Source organism: Gavialis gangeticus, unplaced genomic scaffold (assembly GCF_001723915.1).
Source record: "Gavialis gangeticus isolate Ggan-Ray unplaced genomic scaffold, GavGan_comp1, whole genome shotgun sequence".
Classification (NCBI taxonomy): Eukaryota; Metazoa; Chordata; order Crocodylia; family Gavialidae; genus Gavialis; species Gavialis gangeticus.
Genome location: NW_017728992.1, coordinates 109160754 through 109181083, shown reverse-complemented (window position 1 = coordinate 109181083; position 20330 = coordinate 109160754). Strand labels below are relative to the sequence as shown.

The 20330-nt window shown below is 41.4% G+C and overlaps 1 protein-coding gene across 1 annotated transcript in view; it reads left to right on the top strand.

Moving 5' to 3' along the window:
* Positions 1 to 3160: 3160 nt before the first annotated feature.
* CCDC178 (coiled-coil domain containing 178) overlaps positions 3161 to 20330 on the top strand; it is a 138112-nt gene continuing 120942 nt past the window's right edge. Inside the window, exons 1-6 of the mRNA XM_019526784.1 lie at positions 3161 to 3236; positions 6066 to 6205; positions 8722 to 8753; positions 14901 to 14980; positions 16146 to 16346; positions 17654 to 17874. Of these exons, the coding sequence (XP_019382329.1) occupies positions 3179 to 3236; positions 6066 to 6205; positions 8722 to 8753; positions 14901 to 14980; positions 16146 to 16346; positions 17654 to 17874 (732 nt within the window). The 5' untranslated portion in view covers positions 3161 to 3178. The remainder of the gene's footprint in view (positions 3237 to 6065; positions 6206 to 8721; positions 8754 to 14900; positions 14981 to 16145; positions 16347 to 17653; positions 17875 to 20330) is intronic.

Here is a 20330-nt window from a genome sequence, read left to right as displayed (position 1 = left end):
GACCCCAGCCAGGGTCTGCTCGGCTTTCCCCCCTTGCTCATATCTTAGCACGTCCTGGGACCCACAGAACCCCACTCCCAGCCAGGGAAAGATCCCACTGTGCCTTCCCAGCTGCTGGGGCGGGGGTGTCGCTTGAGGCAGCCCAGAAGCAAAGGCCTGATCGTAGGGAAGGAGGGGAGCCAAACGGCCCTAAGCCCAGGTGGGGATAGGCACAGAGGGATCATAGTAGCAGCAGCTCCATCATGGATGTGAGCCCCACCAAGCAGAGGGACTCAGGCTGGTGGGCAGCAGGGAAGGGGCTTGAATGTGTCAGCTAGCTGAGCCAAGCATGCAGCTGGGGGAGCAACTGCTGCCTGGTGGCCCCTTCTACATGCTGGAGAGTGGTGCCTGGGCTGGCCCTAGTTTCTGCAGCAGTGCTCACAGTGTGGGCTCATCCCCTCAGCCCCAGCCCTGTTACCTGTTGCTGCTGGGCACCAGGCTGGGCATGCACTGCTGGCTCTTCCGCTACCTGGGGGTGGGAGTGGGGAGACACAGCACAGCCCCATGTACCAGGTGTGGGGTTCTACCCCTATGGCTTCCCCACCACTGCTGCTGCTGTCATGGGGGCCCATGCTGCCTGTACTAGTAGGTGCTGTCCAGGCCATCAAACTGCAGTCAGCCATTGGGTGAGCAGATGGCAACGGGCAAACCATAGGCGCAGTATTGCCCTATGTACCAGGCACAGGGCACTACCTGCTTCCCTGCTGCCACTGTCTGTTGCCTGGCATCTGACTGCAGTTCGGCAGCCTGTGTGATGCCTACTAGTACGGCCAGAGTGGGCTCCTATGATGGCGGTGGCAATAGTGGGGAAGTGGTAGTGGTGGCGGGGAATCTGTAGGGATAGTACCCTGTGCTTGGTCCCCAGTGCTGTACTGCGCCTCAAGCTTCCCTGCTGCCACTGTCACCACTACCTGAGGCATGGCCATACACTGGTACGGCATGGCCCCATGAGGCGAAGGGGGAAAGGAGGGGGTTTATCCCTCCATCCCATCTTCTACTGGGGGACTACAGCTGGAGTCTGCCAGTCACGGCTGCCACCTTTGCCACTCACACCTGGCCAGGCAGACCCTGGCTGGAGATCCCATGGGGAGAGGGGATGGAGGGGAAAATAAACCCTCTTCTTGTCCCCTTCACTGCAGTGAGCCATGCTAGGTCAGCCTCTGGCCACACACCAGATGGCGGCGGCAAGGAAGCTGTAGGTGCACCATGGCTTTGCATACCAGGCATGGGGTGCTACCCCTACAGCTTCCCTGTTGCTATCGGCCCACCTGGCAGCTGACTGCAGTTTGGTGGTGCGAGTGATGCCACCCAGTATGGCCAGGGCAGGCCCCCCTGACTGCAGCAGGGAAGTCATAGGGGTAGAACCCTGAACCTGGTGCCTCATACTCAGGGCTGTGCTGTACAACCACGAGGTAGAACAATGAGCAAGGCATGTCCAGCTTGGCACTCAGTGGCCTGGGGAACACAGGTAATAACACTGGGGCTGAAGGGGCAAGCCCGCACCATGTATGTTGCTGCAGGGGCTGGGGCCGGGGCCATCCTGGGCACCGCTTTCCAGCAGGTAGAAGGGGCTGCCAGGCAGGAGCTTTCCTTTATGGAACTTGGCTCCTGGGCCCCTCCCTCCCTCTGATCGGGCCTTTGCTCCTGGGCTTTCCCAACCGAAATCCTGATGCTGGCAGCTGGGAATGCACAATGGGATTGCCCCCTGGCTGGGAAGGGGGCTGTGGGTTGTCCAAAGCCATGCTGAGCCATGAGCAGGGGGGAAAAGCCAGGCAGAGTTTGGCTGGGGTCCCTTCAGGGTGGGGACTTAAACCCCCAGTCATACTCAGCCTGCTGGGGCCTGGCCATGCCCCCCTCAGTTCAGCTTTCTTCCAGCCTGAAGGGAAGAGAGGGCTCATTTTAGCGTCCCCCAGTTTCTGGCCTGAACCACTGAAGGCATGTGCCTGAATTTCTGGAATCTAAAGTGAATGTCTATTCACTTGCAAATCCAGTTCAATCTATGTGGATTAGACTAACCTGCAAAGATTGAATCAATTCAGGCTTGGGCTTTTTGAATGTCTGTTCCTAGCTTTACAGATATATTTAAAATTCTATGTGTTAGCTAAATTAGTCAATTCCTTTGCAAATTATTAGGGCCCACCAGTGGAAAAAAGTACTTTTGAAAAATCGAAAAAGTGCCAGATTTTACAAAATCTTAGTAGTATAAGAGTACAGGGCTTTTTCCGCCTTGTGTGTTTGCTGATCCATCATGACTAAAACAAAACCCCTACCTTACCTAGCGTAACTTTGCATGGACAAATGAGTTGGCTTATTAGACACTTTTCCACATGCCATTCCCATGTAACTTGTGTGCTTAGAAAAATCTGCAAGCAAACAGCATTTTGTGCATGTATTGTGAACCTGTGCTCCTAAGAATCTGTTTTGCACCAACAATCTAGGAACTAATGTGCTGGAGTTTTTCAGGGCCTGTTACATTAATATAAAAGAAACAAATCCATGCTACTTATGTGCCATAGTGTCTTTGGCATTCCATTTAGCATATTTGGTGCAGTTTCATTTCTCTAGCATTCTTTCGCTTCTTTATTATAAATGTTCATGTCTTTTTTAAAACTGTTCAGAGTATTTACTGTGGTAACCTTTGCTAGTTAGTTTGCATGGGATTTAGTAGGTTTTTCTTTTTTCCCTTGCATGGGTCTCTCTATCCCTGTAGACAAACATGATTATCTTTTACAGATTTTACATATTTATGGATCATTGTCAAATGGCTATTATGTTTGTTCAAAATAATATTGTAGGTCATCCATTTTGTCTCTTAAATCTTTGCTGTTATTAATTGTGCTCATGGCTGAATACAAAATAACGTGCATAATTTAAACATTTAGGCTATGTGCACGAAGACTTGACAGCCTGTTCTTTATCCACAGTTTTAGTTAATTAAATTATGATTGAGATGGTTTCATTAGGTGGTTTGTAATATCAAAGTCACTCACCCATATGCAGAAAATGTGTCTGCCTTTTACTACCAATATAGTTATGTAAACCTGCAGAAATACTGTTTTCTAGGGTGATGAAATAAATGCACTTGTCTTCAATAAATATTTAATTTCTTTAAATTAGGCTGCAAGGTCTAGTCGCAATAATGTTTGAGACACAGTCACTTTCCTGTTCTTCCAAGGATAGTAGTGAGCCCCCACCTGGTAAGTCCTCTGTCTAAACTTTTATATTATACAGCTTTCAATTGATTTAGGTTTTGAAAGCCTTTTAAAAAGAACTAATTATTTTTATGAATTTGTAACTGATTTAATATATTTTAAATTTCTTTTCTCTCGTCCTACATGCAATAATGCTTGACAACTTTTGTGGAGCTAGGGAGAGAGGGCCCTAGTGACCTTAAATCCAGGCATTATCTACCTTCCTGTCTTTCCCCTGAAGTCAAAATTATTTTTTCTGTCTGGAATAACTATAAAGTTGACTAGAATTACATATCACTTTTAAATTCTGCAGAAAATAATAAATAATTCTTTCTTATCAAAGTACATTTTACTTGCCATTTATGAGTGGATTTGTAAAGTTGTTCATGTAGTTTGTGGTTACAGTCTGTTGAAGATGAATTCTTGTTAAATAAGCTGACTTAAAAAAATCATTGAGAAAATTTAACTTAAATAATACTTTAAAGAGAATCAGGAAATGCGAAAAATGGCAACATTATTTTGGCCACCTTTTTATGCATTTGGAAGTGCATTTGAAAAATCCAGTATTAACGTATTATAGATTTAATAAGGACAAAAAGAAGATTCTAAATATTTTCAGCAAAGTTGAAATAATGTAGCTTTAGGAATCTTAAGTCTTATATTTTCTACTCTTTTTTTTTTCTACTTTAGTTGTGTAGACTTTGAGCCAGATTGTACCTTTTAAGCACTGGTTTATGTAGAACTTGATGCAGAGATTCAGCACTTTAGAGGAAAGTGGAAAGAGCAATTGTGTTTCTGTATATAGAAGTACAACTGCTGTACTACCTACCTGTTAGGGAGTGCAGCATGTGCACCCTGCACAGACCATTAGCTTCCCATATAGAGTCATCCAAAATTCCTTCCAGAGGCAGTGTTGAATGGTCACCTTAGTCAGTTATCCTGCCAATATTTTCTGCAAGCTGTCATTCCCATCCTGATGAGACTCTTCACCACAAATTGAGGTTAAAAGGTCCTTGGCTTTTATCTGGAATGGTTTGAAGTCACACAAATTTCTGTTTCATTTGCTGCCAAGACAATAAGTGAAACTTTCTGCAAGGGAAGAATTGGTTTTGTTTGTTTGTTTGTTTGTTTTGTTACAACTCAGTTTCAGTTACAGTTATAGTTGAAATTCTTTTTCAGGACACAGTGGGTAACATGTGCAATTAATGTAAAGCTGTAAGCTCAGGAGCAGTTAGAGCCAGAGCAAACTGCTTCTGGGTGCAGCGTCTACATGTGCACCGAGGACAGCAGCAATTTGAGTTGGGGCAGAGCAGGCCCCTGGCTGGCTACGCTGACTGGGCACAATTTACACCCCCAGTCAGCATCTGCACGTGTGTTTCAGTGCAGCTGTTTACTCCTCTGTAAAATAGTACGGTCCCTGATTATACTATCTTACAACAGATTGAATTGGTTTCCTGTGCCCTAATATGCTTTGTGCATATGTAAACAGTGACACTTGACTGCAGAGCTAATTAGTTTACTCTGCAGCAAAGCATATGTGTCAATGCACCAATGACATTATTTAACCTCACATGATTTTATAACTAGGGGATTTACAGGACAGCCAATTGGAATTTTCTATACTACTTAAATGTGAGTCAGGTGGCATAGTCTGGCTTTGTATCAAGCTGTAGAACTGTATAAGGGGAGAAGAAAATTGAGTGGTGGTTTAACCTGAGTGACTTCATAAAAAAATGTATTTTCAGGTTGTTTGAATTTTGTAAATAGGGTAATGTAAATGAGGTAGTTTCCAGAAAATGAAAAGTGTTTTTCTGTGCCTCCATCCCTTTTAAAAATAAAAGGTTACTCTGGCTACAGCCAGGTTTAATATATTCAGTAGCAGTTCAAGTTTGCCTACAGATCCATTAGTGCCCTGTGATCCCTTTTATTCTAGTCTCAGCCTTTCTAGAGGAGAAAGTGGTAATCACATCCTATTATTTGTTGTCATTTTTGTTTTGAACAAGTTTGTTTGGAGGAACAGATGAAAACCATCAAACTCATTCCAATTATGGTAAATCGGGAGATGGGGGAGCATAGTAAACTGCATTTTGGCCTTTTAAGCCCTTTGTCTTGTCTTTCTCTCTAACTTTTTCTTCTTTTTAGTTCCCCTTTTTCTTAGATTTCCCTTGTCTCATTTTAGATTTTATTCCTTAACCCAGGGGTGTCTAACTTATTTGGCCCGGTGGGTCAGATCCAAACATCAGGGCTTCTCAGGCTGGATGATCCACCTCTGGTGGTGGGGCAGCGGCTTGTTGGTGTGGCTGACAGCCACTGGTTGGCATGGCCTTTGAACCAGGGGTGGGGGTGAATGCCATGGCTGTTTACCCCCCTTTTCTGCTGCTGCTGACTTTAGTAGCCAGTAGTGACCAAAGGCCCCAACTTAAGCAGTGAGTAAGGGCATGGGGAGGCAAGCTGTAGTGGTGTTCACCCCCTGAATTCTGGAAACACACCAAAATGGAGGCTCCAGCAGCTGTGCTAACATGGTCCATAGCTGCAATTTAACCACTTTTAGGATGTGTGTGGCATCCAGGACATCAGTCAAACAGGCCTGCTTTTAATCTGTGGGCGCTTTCTACTTGTAGTTTCCTAAAGTCTGGAAAGTTGGCTTGATCTGATGTTTGTTTTGTAAATCAGTGTAGGATAGAAGTTTGTACAGAATGTTTTAGAGTTAGGTGCTTTATCTTTTTAGTCATTCACAATATATATATTGTTTGCAGATTTAAAAGAAAAAAATCTATCCAGTATTACTAAATTGCTGAGTTTTGTACATAATGTTCCATATTCTTTTTTTTCCAGGCAAGAGCAAAGAGGTGCTATTAGGTTATCCAACCAGGCGTCGCAGTTGCGCTTTGGTAAATACACCATCGTTATGTGTTAACAAAGTTATTCATCTTATTCAAGAGCTGGAAGTAAAGCTTGAAAAATTCTTTCAACAGGTACATATGAACTAAAAATGCCCAAATATTAGTACGGTCTTAGCTTTCTAGATAACAAGATTATATCTTTAGAAAGGATTCCTGTGTTCATTTTTAGACCACAGCCTGATGAGCCATGATGACATGGTGCTAGTTCTGTAATTCAGAAATGTATCCCTTTAGTTGTATGTTATTTTCACCAAGTATGAAACATCCTCTTTTCCTAGTGGTTTGAATGGTAAGATTCTGAATGACAGCCAGCATAGCTTTTGTCACAGGCAGGTCTTGGCTTACCAACCTCATCTCCTTCTATGACCAGGTAACTTGCCACCTGGACATGAGAGAGCAGAATGACATTGTATACCTTGACTTCCAAAAGGCCTTTGATCTAGTATCCTATGTTGTCCTCATGAGAAAATTGCAGGATTGTGGGCTTAACTCCTAGAAAGTCAGGTGGGTGAGAAACTGGCTGTAGGATAGGACCTAGAGAGTCATAGTGAATGGATCTGTGTCATCCTGGTGAGAAGTAGACAGTGGTGTCCCTCAGGGGTTGGTGCTTGGTCCAGTACTTTTCAACATCTTTATTAATGATTTGGTTGTGGGGGTGAATTGCTCACTGGCCAAGTTTGCGGACGATACCAAGTTATGGGGAAGCGTGGTCATGCTTGAAGATAGGCTACAGATACAGGTTGACCTAGACAGGCTAGCAAGTTAGGCAGTTTGGAACCTGATGAAGTTCAACATAGAGAAATGTAAAGTGGTCTACCTCAAGACAAGCAACCCCCAACACACCTACAGGCTTGCCAGCACCAAACTGACTAGCACCACAAATGAAAGGAATGTGGGGGTAATAATACACCACAGTATGAATATGAGCCGACAGTGCGATGTTGTAGCCAGTAGGACAAATAATACTCTGGCATGCATCAATCAATGCATCTCCAGCAAAACCAAGGAGGTGATTCTTCCGCTCTACTCAGCACTGGTGAGACCTCAGCTGGAGTACTGTGTCCAGTTCTGGGCACCATGCTTTAACAAGGACGCGGACAAGCTTGAGAGAGTCCAAAGAAGAGCCACCCATATGATCAGTGTCTTACATGGTAAGCCATACAAGGAAAGGCTGAGGGATCTGGGAGTCTTCAGCCTGAGGAAAAGAAGGCTGAGAGGGGACCTGGTAGCAACTTACTGCTACACTAGGGGAGTACATCAAGGGCTATGTCAAGGGCTCAGTGAACAACTGTTCACCAGGGCACCAGAGGAGAAAAGTAGGAGTAATGGCCACAATCTCCTGGAAGACTGATTCAGGCTCAACATTAGGAAAAACTTCTTCACAGTCAGGGTGTCCAGACAGTGGAATAAGCTCCCTCCAGAGGTGGTATAATCACCTACCCTGGAAATCTTCAAGAGGAGACTAGATGGTCACCTTGCCGGGGTCGGCTGACCCCCAGTTATCTTTCCTGCTTGGTGCAGGGGGCTGGACCTGATTGATCTTCCAAAGTCCCTTCCGGCCTTATAATCTATGAATGTATAGGACTTTCTAAAAATGCCTTGCTTACTTTCGTGCAGGGCATGAACATAGCTGGCAACTAGCACTATATGTTTCTGAAGAGAAGACTGAAGAGAGAAACAAACTGTAGGGGGAGAAGAGGGGCTATCTATGGGCAGATAAGCAGAGGGAAGAGGAAAATGCATAACTGTTGATAATATGGCAGGAAATTTACAATGGTCATCTTTGGGAATGCAGTCAGGGCTGCTGTGAGAATATACCTATACACAATACATGTTTTCTAAAATAATAAACTTATGTTTACTCTGCAGTACCAATATATGAGCACTCAAATTAGCTAGCTCAGGCCCTTTTTAGCAGTCTGTTCATAGCTGCATTGGGTTCAGCAGAGCTGTAACACCTAAATACTTAGCCCTTAAAGTTTGACTTGTGTACCCATTCAACACTCCTGCAGTTGCAGTCTCTGTGGGCTTTGTCAAAAGTTCTTTGAATTCAATGGGAAGATTTCTCTTCACTATAGAGAGCTTTGAATTTTGCCACAAATTAAATTAAACATCTGCTAGAGAACTCTGCTGTCTTTAGAGAATAAAGATTAAGAGAAGATAGTTAAAACTAAAAGTAAAATAAATTCTCAAAATGCAGTGTCTGTATATCCCAGAAAAGTTAGGTTAGCTTACATAGGTTGGTTCTATTTTTACTTGCAGAATATTTTTGTTTACTTATTTTTAGCATGATGTAGGTCACTTATTGCTTAGATTTTATGAAGATGGGAATCAGTATTTTGGTATTATATATTTTCTTTCCTTTCTGGATTTGCCTAGAGATTTGTCTGAAAGGATATTGAAAGGTTTGTTTTGGGGACCTAATTCAAATTCATGGTTTTTGTTATTTTGAAAAATGGTCAAAACTGTAATTGTTTGATGTGTCCAGCTTGTAATATGAAGTTTAGTAGACTGTTAAATTTGTGTTAGAAATTAGAAAATCTATTTGATCCATATGTTTACTGACATTTACTTTTTTCCATTTGCAGTATGATCACATACTTAAGGAGAAAATTCTATGGTAAGAATCACACATACATTGTGTTTTAATGGCAATAATTGTTTGAGAAAGTAGACAAAGAAATACACATTTTATGAACTTTAATAGTATATTTTCCCTGCTTCAAATGAAAATAAAATTAGTATGCTTTCTTGTATAGTTTTTTTTTTTTAGAAAACTAAAGGATTTGGGAAACTGGTAAGGGGATATGAAGCATCTCTACTACATTTTCAATTGATTTTCAGTGGAATCAGTTAAGGACTAGGTGCTTTTGGGAATCAGGTCCCTTCCACAGCTACTTGAATATGGATTTTGAAATGTTCTTTTTTTTTTTTTTAACCTTGGTTTGGAAATACTAACTGCTAAGAACAGATTGTCTGTTAAATTCTACTTCAGTGAAGTGTTCTGTGCTATTTGTAAAATCATTCTGCTTAGTTTACAGTTTCTTAATTTTTGATGGATTTTTTTTTTTTTTTTTTTTTTTTTTTTTTATAAACCTTTTATTAAATTTTTTTAAAAGGTCAGTTACTATATTTTAACTAGTCAAAGTTAAAAAGTCCATGAAGTTTCAGATTTATGTTGTTCTCTGCAGCTATATACCCACATGCGTATGGCTTAGGTCTGAAATACATTGGCCGTGTTTAGCTTGTTTGCCAAGAGAACTTTAATAAAGCAAATTATTTCTAGTCCTATCATGTATTTTCAAAGTATTGTTCTGGTAGTTATCCCCTAGTAGTTCCCTGAAAGTGTTACTATTTGAAACCCCCTTGCCATCCAGAGTACTGGCCACAGATGCAGCAGCAGGAAATGGGATGGGGGTGGATTACTTGGACTGTCTCCAGGTAATGAGGGACATGTGTTCAATATGAGTGACATGGTCCCTGAAGAACAGAGGACTACACATAAAAGTATTTGAACTACAGGCTGAGAGGCATTCCCAGTTCTACAGTAATTAGTAGTCCACATACTAACTACCTAGCTTCATCTCTCCTACTGTCTATCAAAGTTTACCACGCAAGAGCACAAGCTCTTTGGCCTTTTTACAAAATGTTTCAGTATTTGAAATCTGAAAGACTTCTACATGAATCATTCTGCTCTTATTTAAAGAATTATGCAGTAGATTTTGCTGGAAGATCTGATGTGAGATATTGGAGTCATTCTTCAATCCCTGTTTGAGTGTGGCAGGTACCCTTCATTCCTGTCAGCCCACATTCTAGTGGGAGGCAAAGATAGGAAGTAATGATGAAGTTTTCAGAAAGAAAGATTGTATATCCTTTCTGCCATCCTAAAGAAGATAATTCTTGCCAGTCGCCTAAAGTAGGATCTATGTTGACACTTAACAAGTAACTATTTTTTTTCTTTTTTATAAAATAACTTTTCTTCTATAACAGTATAAAATAACTGTACTTTTGAGAAGTAGTCATTATGGATCCCACAAATCCTCCTTTCTTGATGTTGGTTCTTGGCTAAAATGGGCTTTAGATGATAAAGAAACTTGGGGGGAGTTGTGGTTGCTTCACCTTTTGGGTCCTCTCAAGGGGTCATGAAAAGGCATAGAACACATATGGGGGGATGTGGGCACGCTAGAAGGGAAGAATAGGCTGCAATCAGACCTAAACAGGTTACAGGGATGGGTGGATGAGAACAGGATGGGTTTCAACACTGACAGGTGCAAGGTGATGCATCTCGGGAGGAAGAACCAGCACCATACCAACAGGTAGGGGAACTCCCTTCTTGTCAGTGCAGAGGCCGAAAAGGATCTTGGAATCATCATTGATACCAAGATGAACATGGGCTGGCAGTGTGGGGATGCAGTCAGGAAGGCCAACCACACCTTGTCATGCATCCACAGATGCATCTCAAGCAGGTCCAAGGGGGTGATCCTCCCCCTCTATGCAACACTGGTCAGGCTGCAGTTGGAGTACTGCATCCAGTTCTAGGCACCGCACTTCAGGAGGCATGTGGACAACATGGAGAGGTCCAGAGGAGGGGCACTCACATGATGAGCAGCAGGGCAGGGCCTGTGAGGAGAGGCTATGGGACCTGAACCTGTTCAGCCTCCACAAGAGAAGGCTGAGGGGGGTTCTAGTGGCCTGTTACAAACTAGTCAGAAGGGACCAGCAGGCATTGGGGGAGTCCCCGTTCCCCCGAGCACTACCAGGAGTGACTAGAAATAATGGTCACAAGCTGACAGAGGGTAAATTCAGATTAGACATCAGGAGGCACTACTTCACTGTCAGGGTGGCTAGGATCTGGAACCAACTTCCAAGCGAAGTGGTGCTGGCTCCTACCCTGAGGGTCTTTAAGAGGAGGCTAGACGAACACCTTGCTGGGGTCGTTTGACCCCAGTACTCTTTCCTGCCATGGCAGGGGGTCAGACTTGATGATCTGCTCAGGTCCCTTCCAGCCCTACAAACTATTCATGTCACCAGTAGAGATGGATTCACACTGACTATAACATTTCAACTACAGTTACTGTAGAAAAGGGAGGGGTGTCAAACTCATCAGGCCTTGCAGGTGGGATGCTGCATGCAGCATGCACTCTGGACCAGCCTTGTGCACTGTATGCAGTGAGAGGCATATGAGGGAGGCAGAGCACTCTACTAGGGATGCAGAGCCAGGCCCACATATCACCATGTGGTTGGATTGTTCAGCCTTCTTTCTTTGTGGTTCCTAAGTTCCTTCCTTACTGAGGACAGAGCAGGAATCCACATCCCAGACCCTCCTGCCATGCCTGAAATAGCGGTTTCTCTCACATCGGCATCTCTGACATGATCTGCAAGCCAGCCTGGAGGAAAAGCACTAAGCAGGAGACTTTTTCTGCCTGCTTTTGAACTTGGGGCCTTTGTGAGGCAAACAGCTGCTATACTACAAAGTATCAAGGTACTAGAACTCAAAGTACTAAAAAACAAAGTCACTGATCCAGGAACTCATGGCTTGTCTGCAGGTCCTTCAACAGGCAGCTCTCTGCTTTAATGAATAGCAAATATCACAGCTGGGATGAAGGGGAAGACTCCTTAGTGCCTTGCCTGGCATATAGGCAGTGTCAGAGCCCTACAGGGCAGCAGTGAGGTCAGGAAGTATGCATGTTCTTGGTGCAGACACTGACTGCTGTAGTTTGTAAAGGCTATGGCTGGGACAAATGTGAGTCCTTGCAGTCCCCATTCCTGAAGTGGAGTCAGCATTGGAGCTTTCTCCCTGCTGCTGACCTCCTGTGGGTTGATGAGGCTAGTGAATCATGGTACCAGCACCCCTTGCATAGGCAGGAACGCCTCCTACATGGCCTTTCTCGCTGGGGACTTGCCTATGCCAAATTGGTTGGTGAACCAGAGACCGTGTGGCCATAGCCTTGGTCATGTACACATAATGGTACAGGGTCCTGTGTACCACCCCTTGCAGAAGCTGAACAAGCTTTAAAAAGCAAAAGTAGCAGGCTTCAACTCTGCTTCAGTGGGAGCATGGCGTTCGGCATTCACTGGACCTACTGCACTGGGCTTAGAAATCCAAGCTTTTCTCTGCATTCATTTCCTTGGACTTTTCTTTCTATGTTACTTCACTGATTAGTTCCCTTAGTTTGTCAAAACTTGTCCTTTGGAAATAGTAATAAAAGTAATTATAGACCTACTTTTTTTTTATCTCCATTTATATAGAAGTGAGTCAACTCATGACTAAGGTTGTTTCTGATGGTGCCTTCATAATTTTCCAAAACCAAATCTAAAATGGAGTCATCCATTATGGGCTGAAGTAAAATTGATGAGTCTTTTTGGCAGTGGAAACTGTGAACAGGTACACTGGCTGTGCAATCCCAGCCCTGGGGGTTACGGTTGGTCCTGGGTGGGTGTGGTTCTCCAGGTGGTCAGCCAATCGGTGCTTTCCTTTTGCTCTCAGCTGTCCTCTGGAACCTCTGCAGATATGGGGGGGAGGAAGGGGGTGCTTGCAAAGCACACTGGGTATCCCTGCACACCAGCCCCCTAGTTCTGGATTGCCAGCACATATAGAGTCTTCAATGCTCGGCGGTGCTCTGGATGATCAGGTGCTTGAATGGCTGTACATAGATTTCTTTCTCTGTTTTCATGGTGCTTCAAATTCCACAGAAAATCTTCCATGTTTCAGGGGTGTAGGTTGTCACTGTGTTGGTCTAAGGACATAGGCAGACAAGGTTCTTTGGGTAAATCCGATATCTTTTATTAGCCCAACTCAGATAGTTGGAAACATTTTTTGTTGCAAGCGTTTGGGTACAATTACCCTTTGTCAGGTAGAGGAAATGTCTGAAGATGGTCTGTGCTCTTCCTGGATGGAGTAGTAAAGCAGCCAGAGGCCAGTACCTATGCAAGAAAGCCAGTCAGTTAAAATATAAATTGAGGTGGTCAGTAGGTGAGAGGCAGGTCGGGGAGAGGTGGGGGTAAGAAGGGGAATGCATATATTAATTCTCTTCCCCTGTCCTCCTGTGTCTCATCCATTGACTAAAGCTACTTTCATTCCCCTCTCTCCCCCTCCCCCCCCATCCCCACTTGTCTCTCACCTACCGACCTCCTCAATTTACATTTTAACTGACTGGCTTTCTTGCATAGATACTGGCCTTTGGCTGCTTTACTACTCCATCCAGGAACAGACCATTTGCATATGCTTCTTCTGCCTAACGAAGGGTAATTGTACCTGAAAAGTTGCAAAGAAGAATTTTTCTAACTATTTGAGTTGGTCTAATAGAAGATAGTGAATTTACCCAAAGAACCTTGTCTTCCAGAAAGTCTTAGCACTTCAGATGAATATTTATCCGTACCCATCCATGATATACTGCTCTGAGATCCCACCTGTCCCACCCCATTAAGTATGTTCGTTTTGGTAAGAAACAAAGGATGCCCTTTCTATATGCTCAGTAAGGTATCTACGGACTGCTGGGGTATGTATCAGGGGTCCCACAGCTATCTTCTTGCCTATTGACTGGGGAAACAGGAAACCTGCTGCTTCCACCATTTCCACTTTCTTCAGAGAAGAATTAGATCTCTGCTGATGTTTCTGGTCTGGAAAAGGATCTGCTACTGGCGTAGAATGATTTCCACCACTGCAAGTAGAGCTTTCAATTTTCTTAGCTATATCATCACCTTAATAGCTGATGGTATTTTCTTCAAGTATCTGGCAGCAGTTAAGTGGCTGGGGACTCCCAAAGATTAGGTGATACACATATAAGAGCTGGCTTCCTAGCTGTCAAAAGACAATTTTACGAATAGGTATTGACTTATAAAATAAACTTTTAAATGTTACCCTGCTCAGTTAGTTACTCCTCCTGAACTGTTGCTAGAAAAGTCAAGATAGAAGCATAGGATTTTTCACACAAGGATAAAATGTCACTGTTTCTGATTTTTTGATTTTCAGATGTAATATATAATAGCAGTAATGTCTTCTTTTTCTGTCATGTCCTCTCTTTTGAAATATGTTGTTGCTTTTCAGGTGGAGGTATTAACAATAAGGTGTTTGCTTTTTATTTGTATGTATGAAAGTAGGAACACTACCATCATGCAAGCAAAATTCATTCCAAGTAGTGCCCTTCATTTCCTAGGTAGAAGTGAAGATAGATAGTACTCAGATAAATAGTATTTTTCAAGATATAAAGTATTCGCATTGGAAATGTGCATGGAATCAGATTTTAAATTTTCTAGAGCAGTGCCATAATGAGAGGGGAGAGATAGGGGCAACTGTCCAGGACACCAGTTTTGGGGGGAGGGAGGTGGGCAAAGAAAAAAGCAGCTTCTGCCAGCAACCTTACAGTTGCATTTGTGATTGTGATGGCAACCAGAAGTGACTTGGCAGTGTGCCTGCATTGCTGTTCCAGAGTGTCTTGCCAAATACCTATGTTGAGCTACAGAAAGGAGGACAAAAACTTCTGTGTGTTGAACCTGGATATATGCCTCGAGTTAAGAATCCACAGTAAATAAAAAGTTTAGAGAAGCATATGTAGTAAGAAATAAACTTTCAAAACAGTATATAAATAGAAGGTGTGTAATTATAATTACCTCTGTACTAGTTTATTTACTTGTCAGATGCTTTTAATTGTAAAAAGTGTATGTTTTGATTTTTTTGTCCTAAAAAGGAATACCCATTTGATAGTATGTTTAACAGCATAACATTTTGAATGATAAGATTTGTTCTCACAGTTGACTCTGAATTCAGGATTTCAAAAATGGGAAAAGATGTTCAGTTATCAAGCTCCTCTCCGTTGGATGTTAAAGAGACTGTGATATATTGCGAAGGTAAAAATATTTTATGATAATTCTGAATAATTAAGTTTTTCCTTATTTAACATATTTTAAAACTGTCATAATGTATGTAAAATGTAAATACTTATAGATTTTTACATTTTTCACAGGAAAGTTAAAAGTTAAGTACTGTTAAATTGTACTCATAAATTACTCTGTTTATACTGATTCATGTTGTGCTTCTGTAATGAAACCTTTACTATATTTTAAGACCTTTAGGGTTCAAACTTACTAAGAATAGGTCTTTGGAACTGCTGGAAATTCCAGAACACTTTTTTTCTTGGTATTTCCACAGACTGATTGCAATAATTTCACTGCAGGATATTCATGTTATTCCCTTGAGATAAAGGCTGACACTCTTTCACAGTTCAGAACAATAAAATAGTATTCAGCTTGGACCTTTTAAAATTTTGTTTTAAAAATAAAATAGACTTGACTGTCTGATTATTCAAAGGAAGCCAATTACAACTGTTGTAAATAAGTATCAACAGCTAGAGACTTCAGCATTGACTTCAGTGAGGTTTGAATTTTAACCCCAGCTTTTAAACAGTGTCTTGTCTTGTGCTTGTAGTTATTTGGACAAAAATTTTCAGCTGAAAAATTAGGGGCACATGCAAAGCCCTAGAGATTGTATTTTAAAATAGTTTATATGGATCTGATTAATAAATGAGAACAGCATTTTTCCCTTCAAAGGTTCTTTTATGGATATACCAATTCCTTAGTGCTTGAAGCATTTTTGTAGTTTTTTTGACAGAGGTTAATTTTGGTGTTTTAACTTGAATTCCAGTAGTTACACAGTGATGTTGATAGACCCCACTTAGTATTATCAGAACCCGATGTTGTCAGTGTTCTAAGGTAGCCGTTAGATCTTCAGAAATGAGGAAAAACGTTGTAAAGGGAAGTAGAGACATTGTCAGTTGTACCTTATTAGGATGGTCTTCCTGTTCCTGAGAGAAGCGCAGAAGAGGTTTTTCCTCTACCTATTTTACTATATATTTTCTCTATGCTGGGTCAGAAATAAGAGAGGGATATAGAGTGCAATTTTGTTTTGTGACTAATTGTATATAATCTGATATATGTGAACAGGCCAACTTTACGTTGTGGATGAAGCTGAGACAGCATATGTATGTTTGTGTATATAACTTTTAAATATGTTTAGACAGCAACATATTAACCTTGAAGCAGGAAACTGAAGCTCTATTATCAGAAGTCATTGAGCTAATTAAGCGGCTAGAAGCTGACCATAAAGAGGCTGAAGAAGCTTTGAAGTTTGAAAAACAGCGCAAGAAAAACCTAGGCATGAAAATTGATTGTATATCGCTCTGGAGACTTCAACAGCTTCCTGCAGTGGTGCAAAAAGGTACTGGGATTAAAACTAAGAATATTTGTTGTATTGCACTCAGTTAATTTTGAAGGAAAGACTAAGTAATTACAATACAGGCTGGAGTTGCATTGACTTGGATAGCACTGCAATGAACTATATTGGCTTACCTCTAAAAATTAATTTACCTAAACAATTCTGCAAGAAAAACTACTGTGGAACCTTTGAGCATTGTATAAGAAATTATATAATAGTTATATTATAATTATAATATTTGTAATTAATTATATACTTCATCCTTGGCTAGAGAGCTACAAAGTCATCTCAAACGCTGGGTCTCCAGCCAGGTGATGATGGGGCCCCAGGGGAGCTCAATCACTGGTAGCCTGCGTTCTCTCCTGCTGCAAAAGGGGGCAGGCTGTCAGTGATCACCTGACAGAGCCCCCAGTTGCTGGGACCTGCTGCAGGGGGCTGTGACAGCTGCTCTTGCATGGTTCTGTTAATCAGCTTTTTGGCCAAACTGGATGGGGATGCAACCAGGGTGGCCAGCAGAAACCCTTCAGGCAGGGCTTCCTGACGGTTGGCTGCTGGGCAGGCTATCAGGGAGCCAGCCACTTTCTTTTTCTCCCTCCCCTTGGAGGTACTGAGGGGGAATGGAGAACAGTGGGGGCCCTAAAGACCACATAATGCTCTGGAACATAAAAGTTTGTCTTTGAAAGAATTACTGTTTTTTAGTATTTTCAGTGTCTTTGTAATGTTAGAAACAGATTGAATGGCTGTACGCTTGTACTGCAAGGATATATTTAGCACTACAATACAATGCGTGGGTATGGCCATAGATCTGTTTCTCAAGAGTGCTTGGGCACTTAGCTCTCTTTACTTTCAATAGGTGTCATATTACCTCCATCAAAATATCTAATTTTAGAATTTAAAGACAGCAGTGTTGCAATTGGGGAAGTTGTACAAAGCTGGTATAAACTCTTCTAATAGGTAGTGGATTCCACAGAAATTAGTTCTGCTCTCTCATTCACTTGTCCAGATTAAAAGATTGTTTGCTTATTGTACTGGACATTATTAGGCATGAGTTTCATACTGCTCTTTATTTCATAAAATATTTTATAGTATTTCTTGTAACATAATATATTTTCTCTAGTCTTTAAAAAAATAACTTTCAGGAATCTGTTATAACTCTTAAAATATTTTGATCCCTCTAGCAACACATTTTATAAGCTCATTAAATATATGTTGCATGTGTGTAGGTGTGTGATATATATCCTCTTTATATATGTAGATCTATATCTATATACACACACATACACCACTAATTAGATTTTTCCCCTTTACAGAATATGAAGCTTGTGCTCAAGATATTTCAGAGTTGCAGTGGTATTTTCATTGTAAAAATCATCAGTTACAACAGGTACAAAACCAAGTGCTTAAGATAAAAGCAGTGAATAAAAAGATTCAGGAGGATGTAGACTTCATGAAGAAACACAGCCCTCTGCTGGAAGAAAAGCTGAATCTTGAAGGCAGTGCTGTAAAGGATGTATTAAAGGAACATGAAGAGGTAAATAGAAATAATGCAAGGATGTTTTTACTAAGAACCACTCTAGTTATTAAGAGAGACCTTTGCAATAACCATCTATTATTCATGCAAACTTTTTTTTCATATGGTGTGAATGAGAGACTTGGAAACACTGCTGAGTACAGGAATATTCTGCTTCAATTTATTCTGTTCTGCCTTAATATTCCTTCTTTTTGGTTTTCTACATTGCCTTTTATTACTAGCAGGTTTTCTCTTTTTCCCCTTTTTACCCTGAATAAAATGTACATTTGTACTATTTAGAACAATTTGGAGTATTCTTCTAGAATTAATACTTTTAAACGTGATATAAAGGAATTGAAACACTAATGTTACATTTAAGATCACTGTTGTTTTCTTTCTCAGATGTTCAGCAGGACTTGAAGCACCCAGTATAATTGATAGACAAGGTTATGAAGTTCGGAAAATAGAAGAAATATGTCTTTTGGAAAACTAAACAAATTTCCAAAAAATATTTTACACTGTAAATCCTGCTCTGGTCTCCAGCTTGTATTCTATTCATTTCCTTTTTCTCCACTAAACTTACTTAATTGTGCCCACTTTTCTCCAACTTCCCAATTTTAGGTGCTGTTCCATTAGTTATATGTGGATGTCAACAGCATTTTTTATGGATAAAAAATAAAGAACCAAATTGAAAATCTTTTTACTTCACTTTCTAATCACATTAGCTGTAAAAGCTTATGAATTAAGGTTGGAAGAATGCCATGTAATAGCAAATTTCTTTAGAAATATTTAAAACGTTTTGTATTGTTGCCATTTGGATAAATGAATTATACATAAACCCCAACTCAGGAATTATGAGAATAAGTGAGGTTAGAAGACAAATAATTATCTTTTAAATATTGGGGAGAAAACTTAAAATAGGTAGGAACATTTTTTTTGCTCCAGTTACTCCAATTCAGTTAATGAATCAGGAAAATCCTGAATCTCTGAATAAGTGAATGTGCATGCTGCCACTAGGAGATCTTGTAGGTGGACCCTTTGTGTCTGTATGGAATGTCATAGAAGTCAAGAACAGGATGTTCAGATGGGACAGCAATAACTGGTAGAATGTCAGAGAGAGCTTGCATTTTAGGACTAGCTAACATGATTTAAAATCATGTTAAGGTAAGCTATTGCTTAGCACACTTTTTGTTCATTAATATAGGACCAGCAATGGAATCTTGAATTTGTTTCCAAGATTCTTGATGTGTACACTGAGGCAGCGTAACTTTAAAAATGCCCAAGCTTTCCTCATTTTGTATGTTATTATGACGATTCACACTAAACTGCTTAGGAAAAGTTGAATTGAAACTTAACTGCTGAGGTCACAGAATCATAGAAAATTAGGGTTGGAAGGAACCTCTGAAGGTCATCTAATCTAACCACCTGCTCGAGGCAGGACCATCCCCAGCTAGATTATTTCAGCCAAAGCTTTGTCTAGCCAAGTCTTGAAAACCTCCAAGGATGGAAATTCCACCACCTCTCTGGGTAGTTTCTTCCAGTATGTTACTATCCTCTTAGTAAGAAAATTCTTCCTTCCTAATATTTAACCTAAACTTCTGTTGGTTCAACTTGAGACTGTTGCTCCTTGTTCTGTAATCTGCCACTACTGAGAACAGTCCAGCTCCATTCTCTTTCGAACCCTGCTTCAGGTAGCTGAAGGCTGCTGTTAAATCCCTTCAGTCTCCTCTTTAGACTAAATAAGCCCAGTTCCCTCAGTCTTTCCTTTAAGTCATGTCCCCGCCCCCTCACCCTTTTTGTTGGCTTTTATCATTGGATCCTCTCCAATTTGTCGACATCCTTTCTGTAGTGGGGTGCCCAAAACTGAACACGGTATTCCAGATGTGGCCTCACCAGTGCGGAATACAGGGGAATAATCGCTTCCCTTGGCCTACTAGCAACACTCCTACCGATTCAGCCCAGTATGCTGTTAGTCTTCTTGGTAACAAGGGTGCACTGTTGGCTTATATTCAGCTTGCCCACTGTAATACCCAGGTCCTTTTCTGCAGAGCTACTGCCTAGCCAGTCAGCCCCCAGCCTGTACTGGTGCATGGGATTGTTCCATCCTGAGTGCAGGACTTTGTACTTGTGCTTGTTGAACCTCATGAGATTTCTTTTGGCCCAATCATCCAATTTGTCTAGGTCACTCTCAACCCTAACCCTACCCTCCACTGCATCTACTACTCCATCCAGTTTTTCCCCAGGTGTGCCTTTTGACACCTTCAGTAGCACAGGCACCATCTGATTGGTTGAGAATGGTTTAGACAATTTAATGAAAAAAAACAAAAAAGAGAAAAAAGAAAAAATGGACATTAAGATATATTTTACATTAATTGCATCACGAGGAAATGAACGAGACCTGGGTATCGTAATAGAGGAAAAAAAATTAACATGAGCCACCAGTGTGATGCCATAGCTGGCAGAGCTAATCAAACACT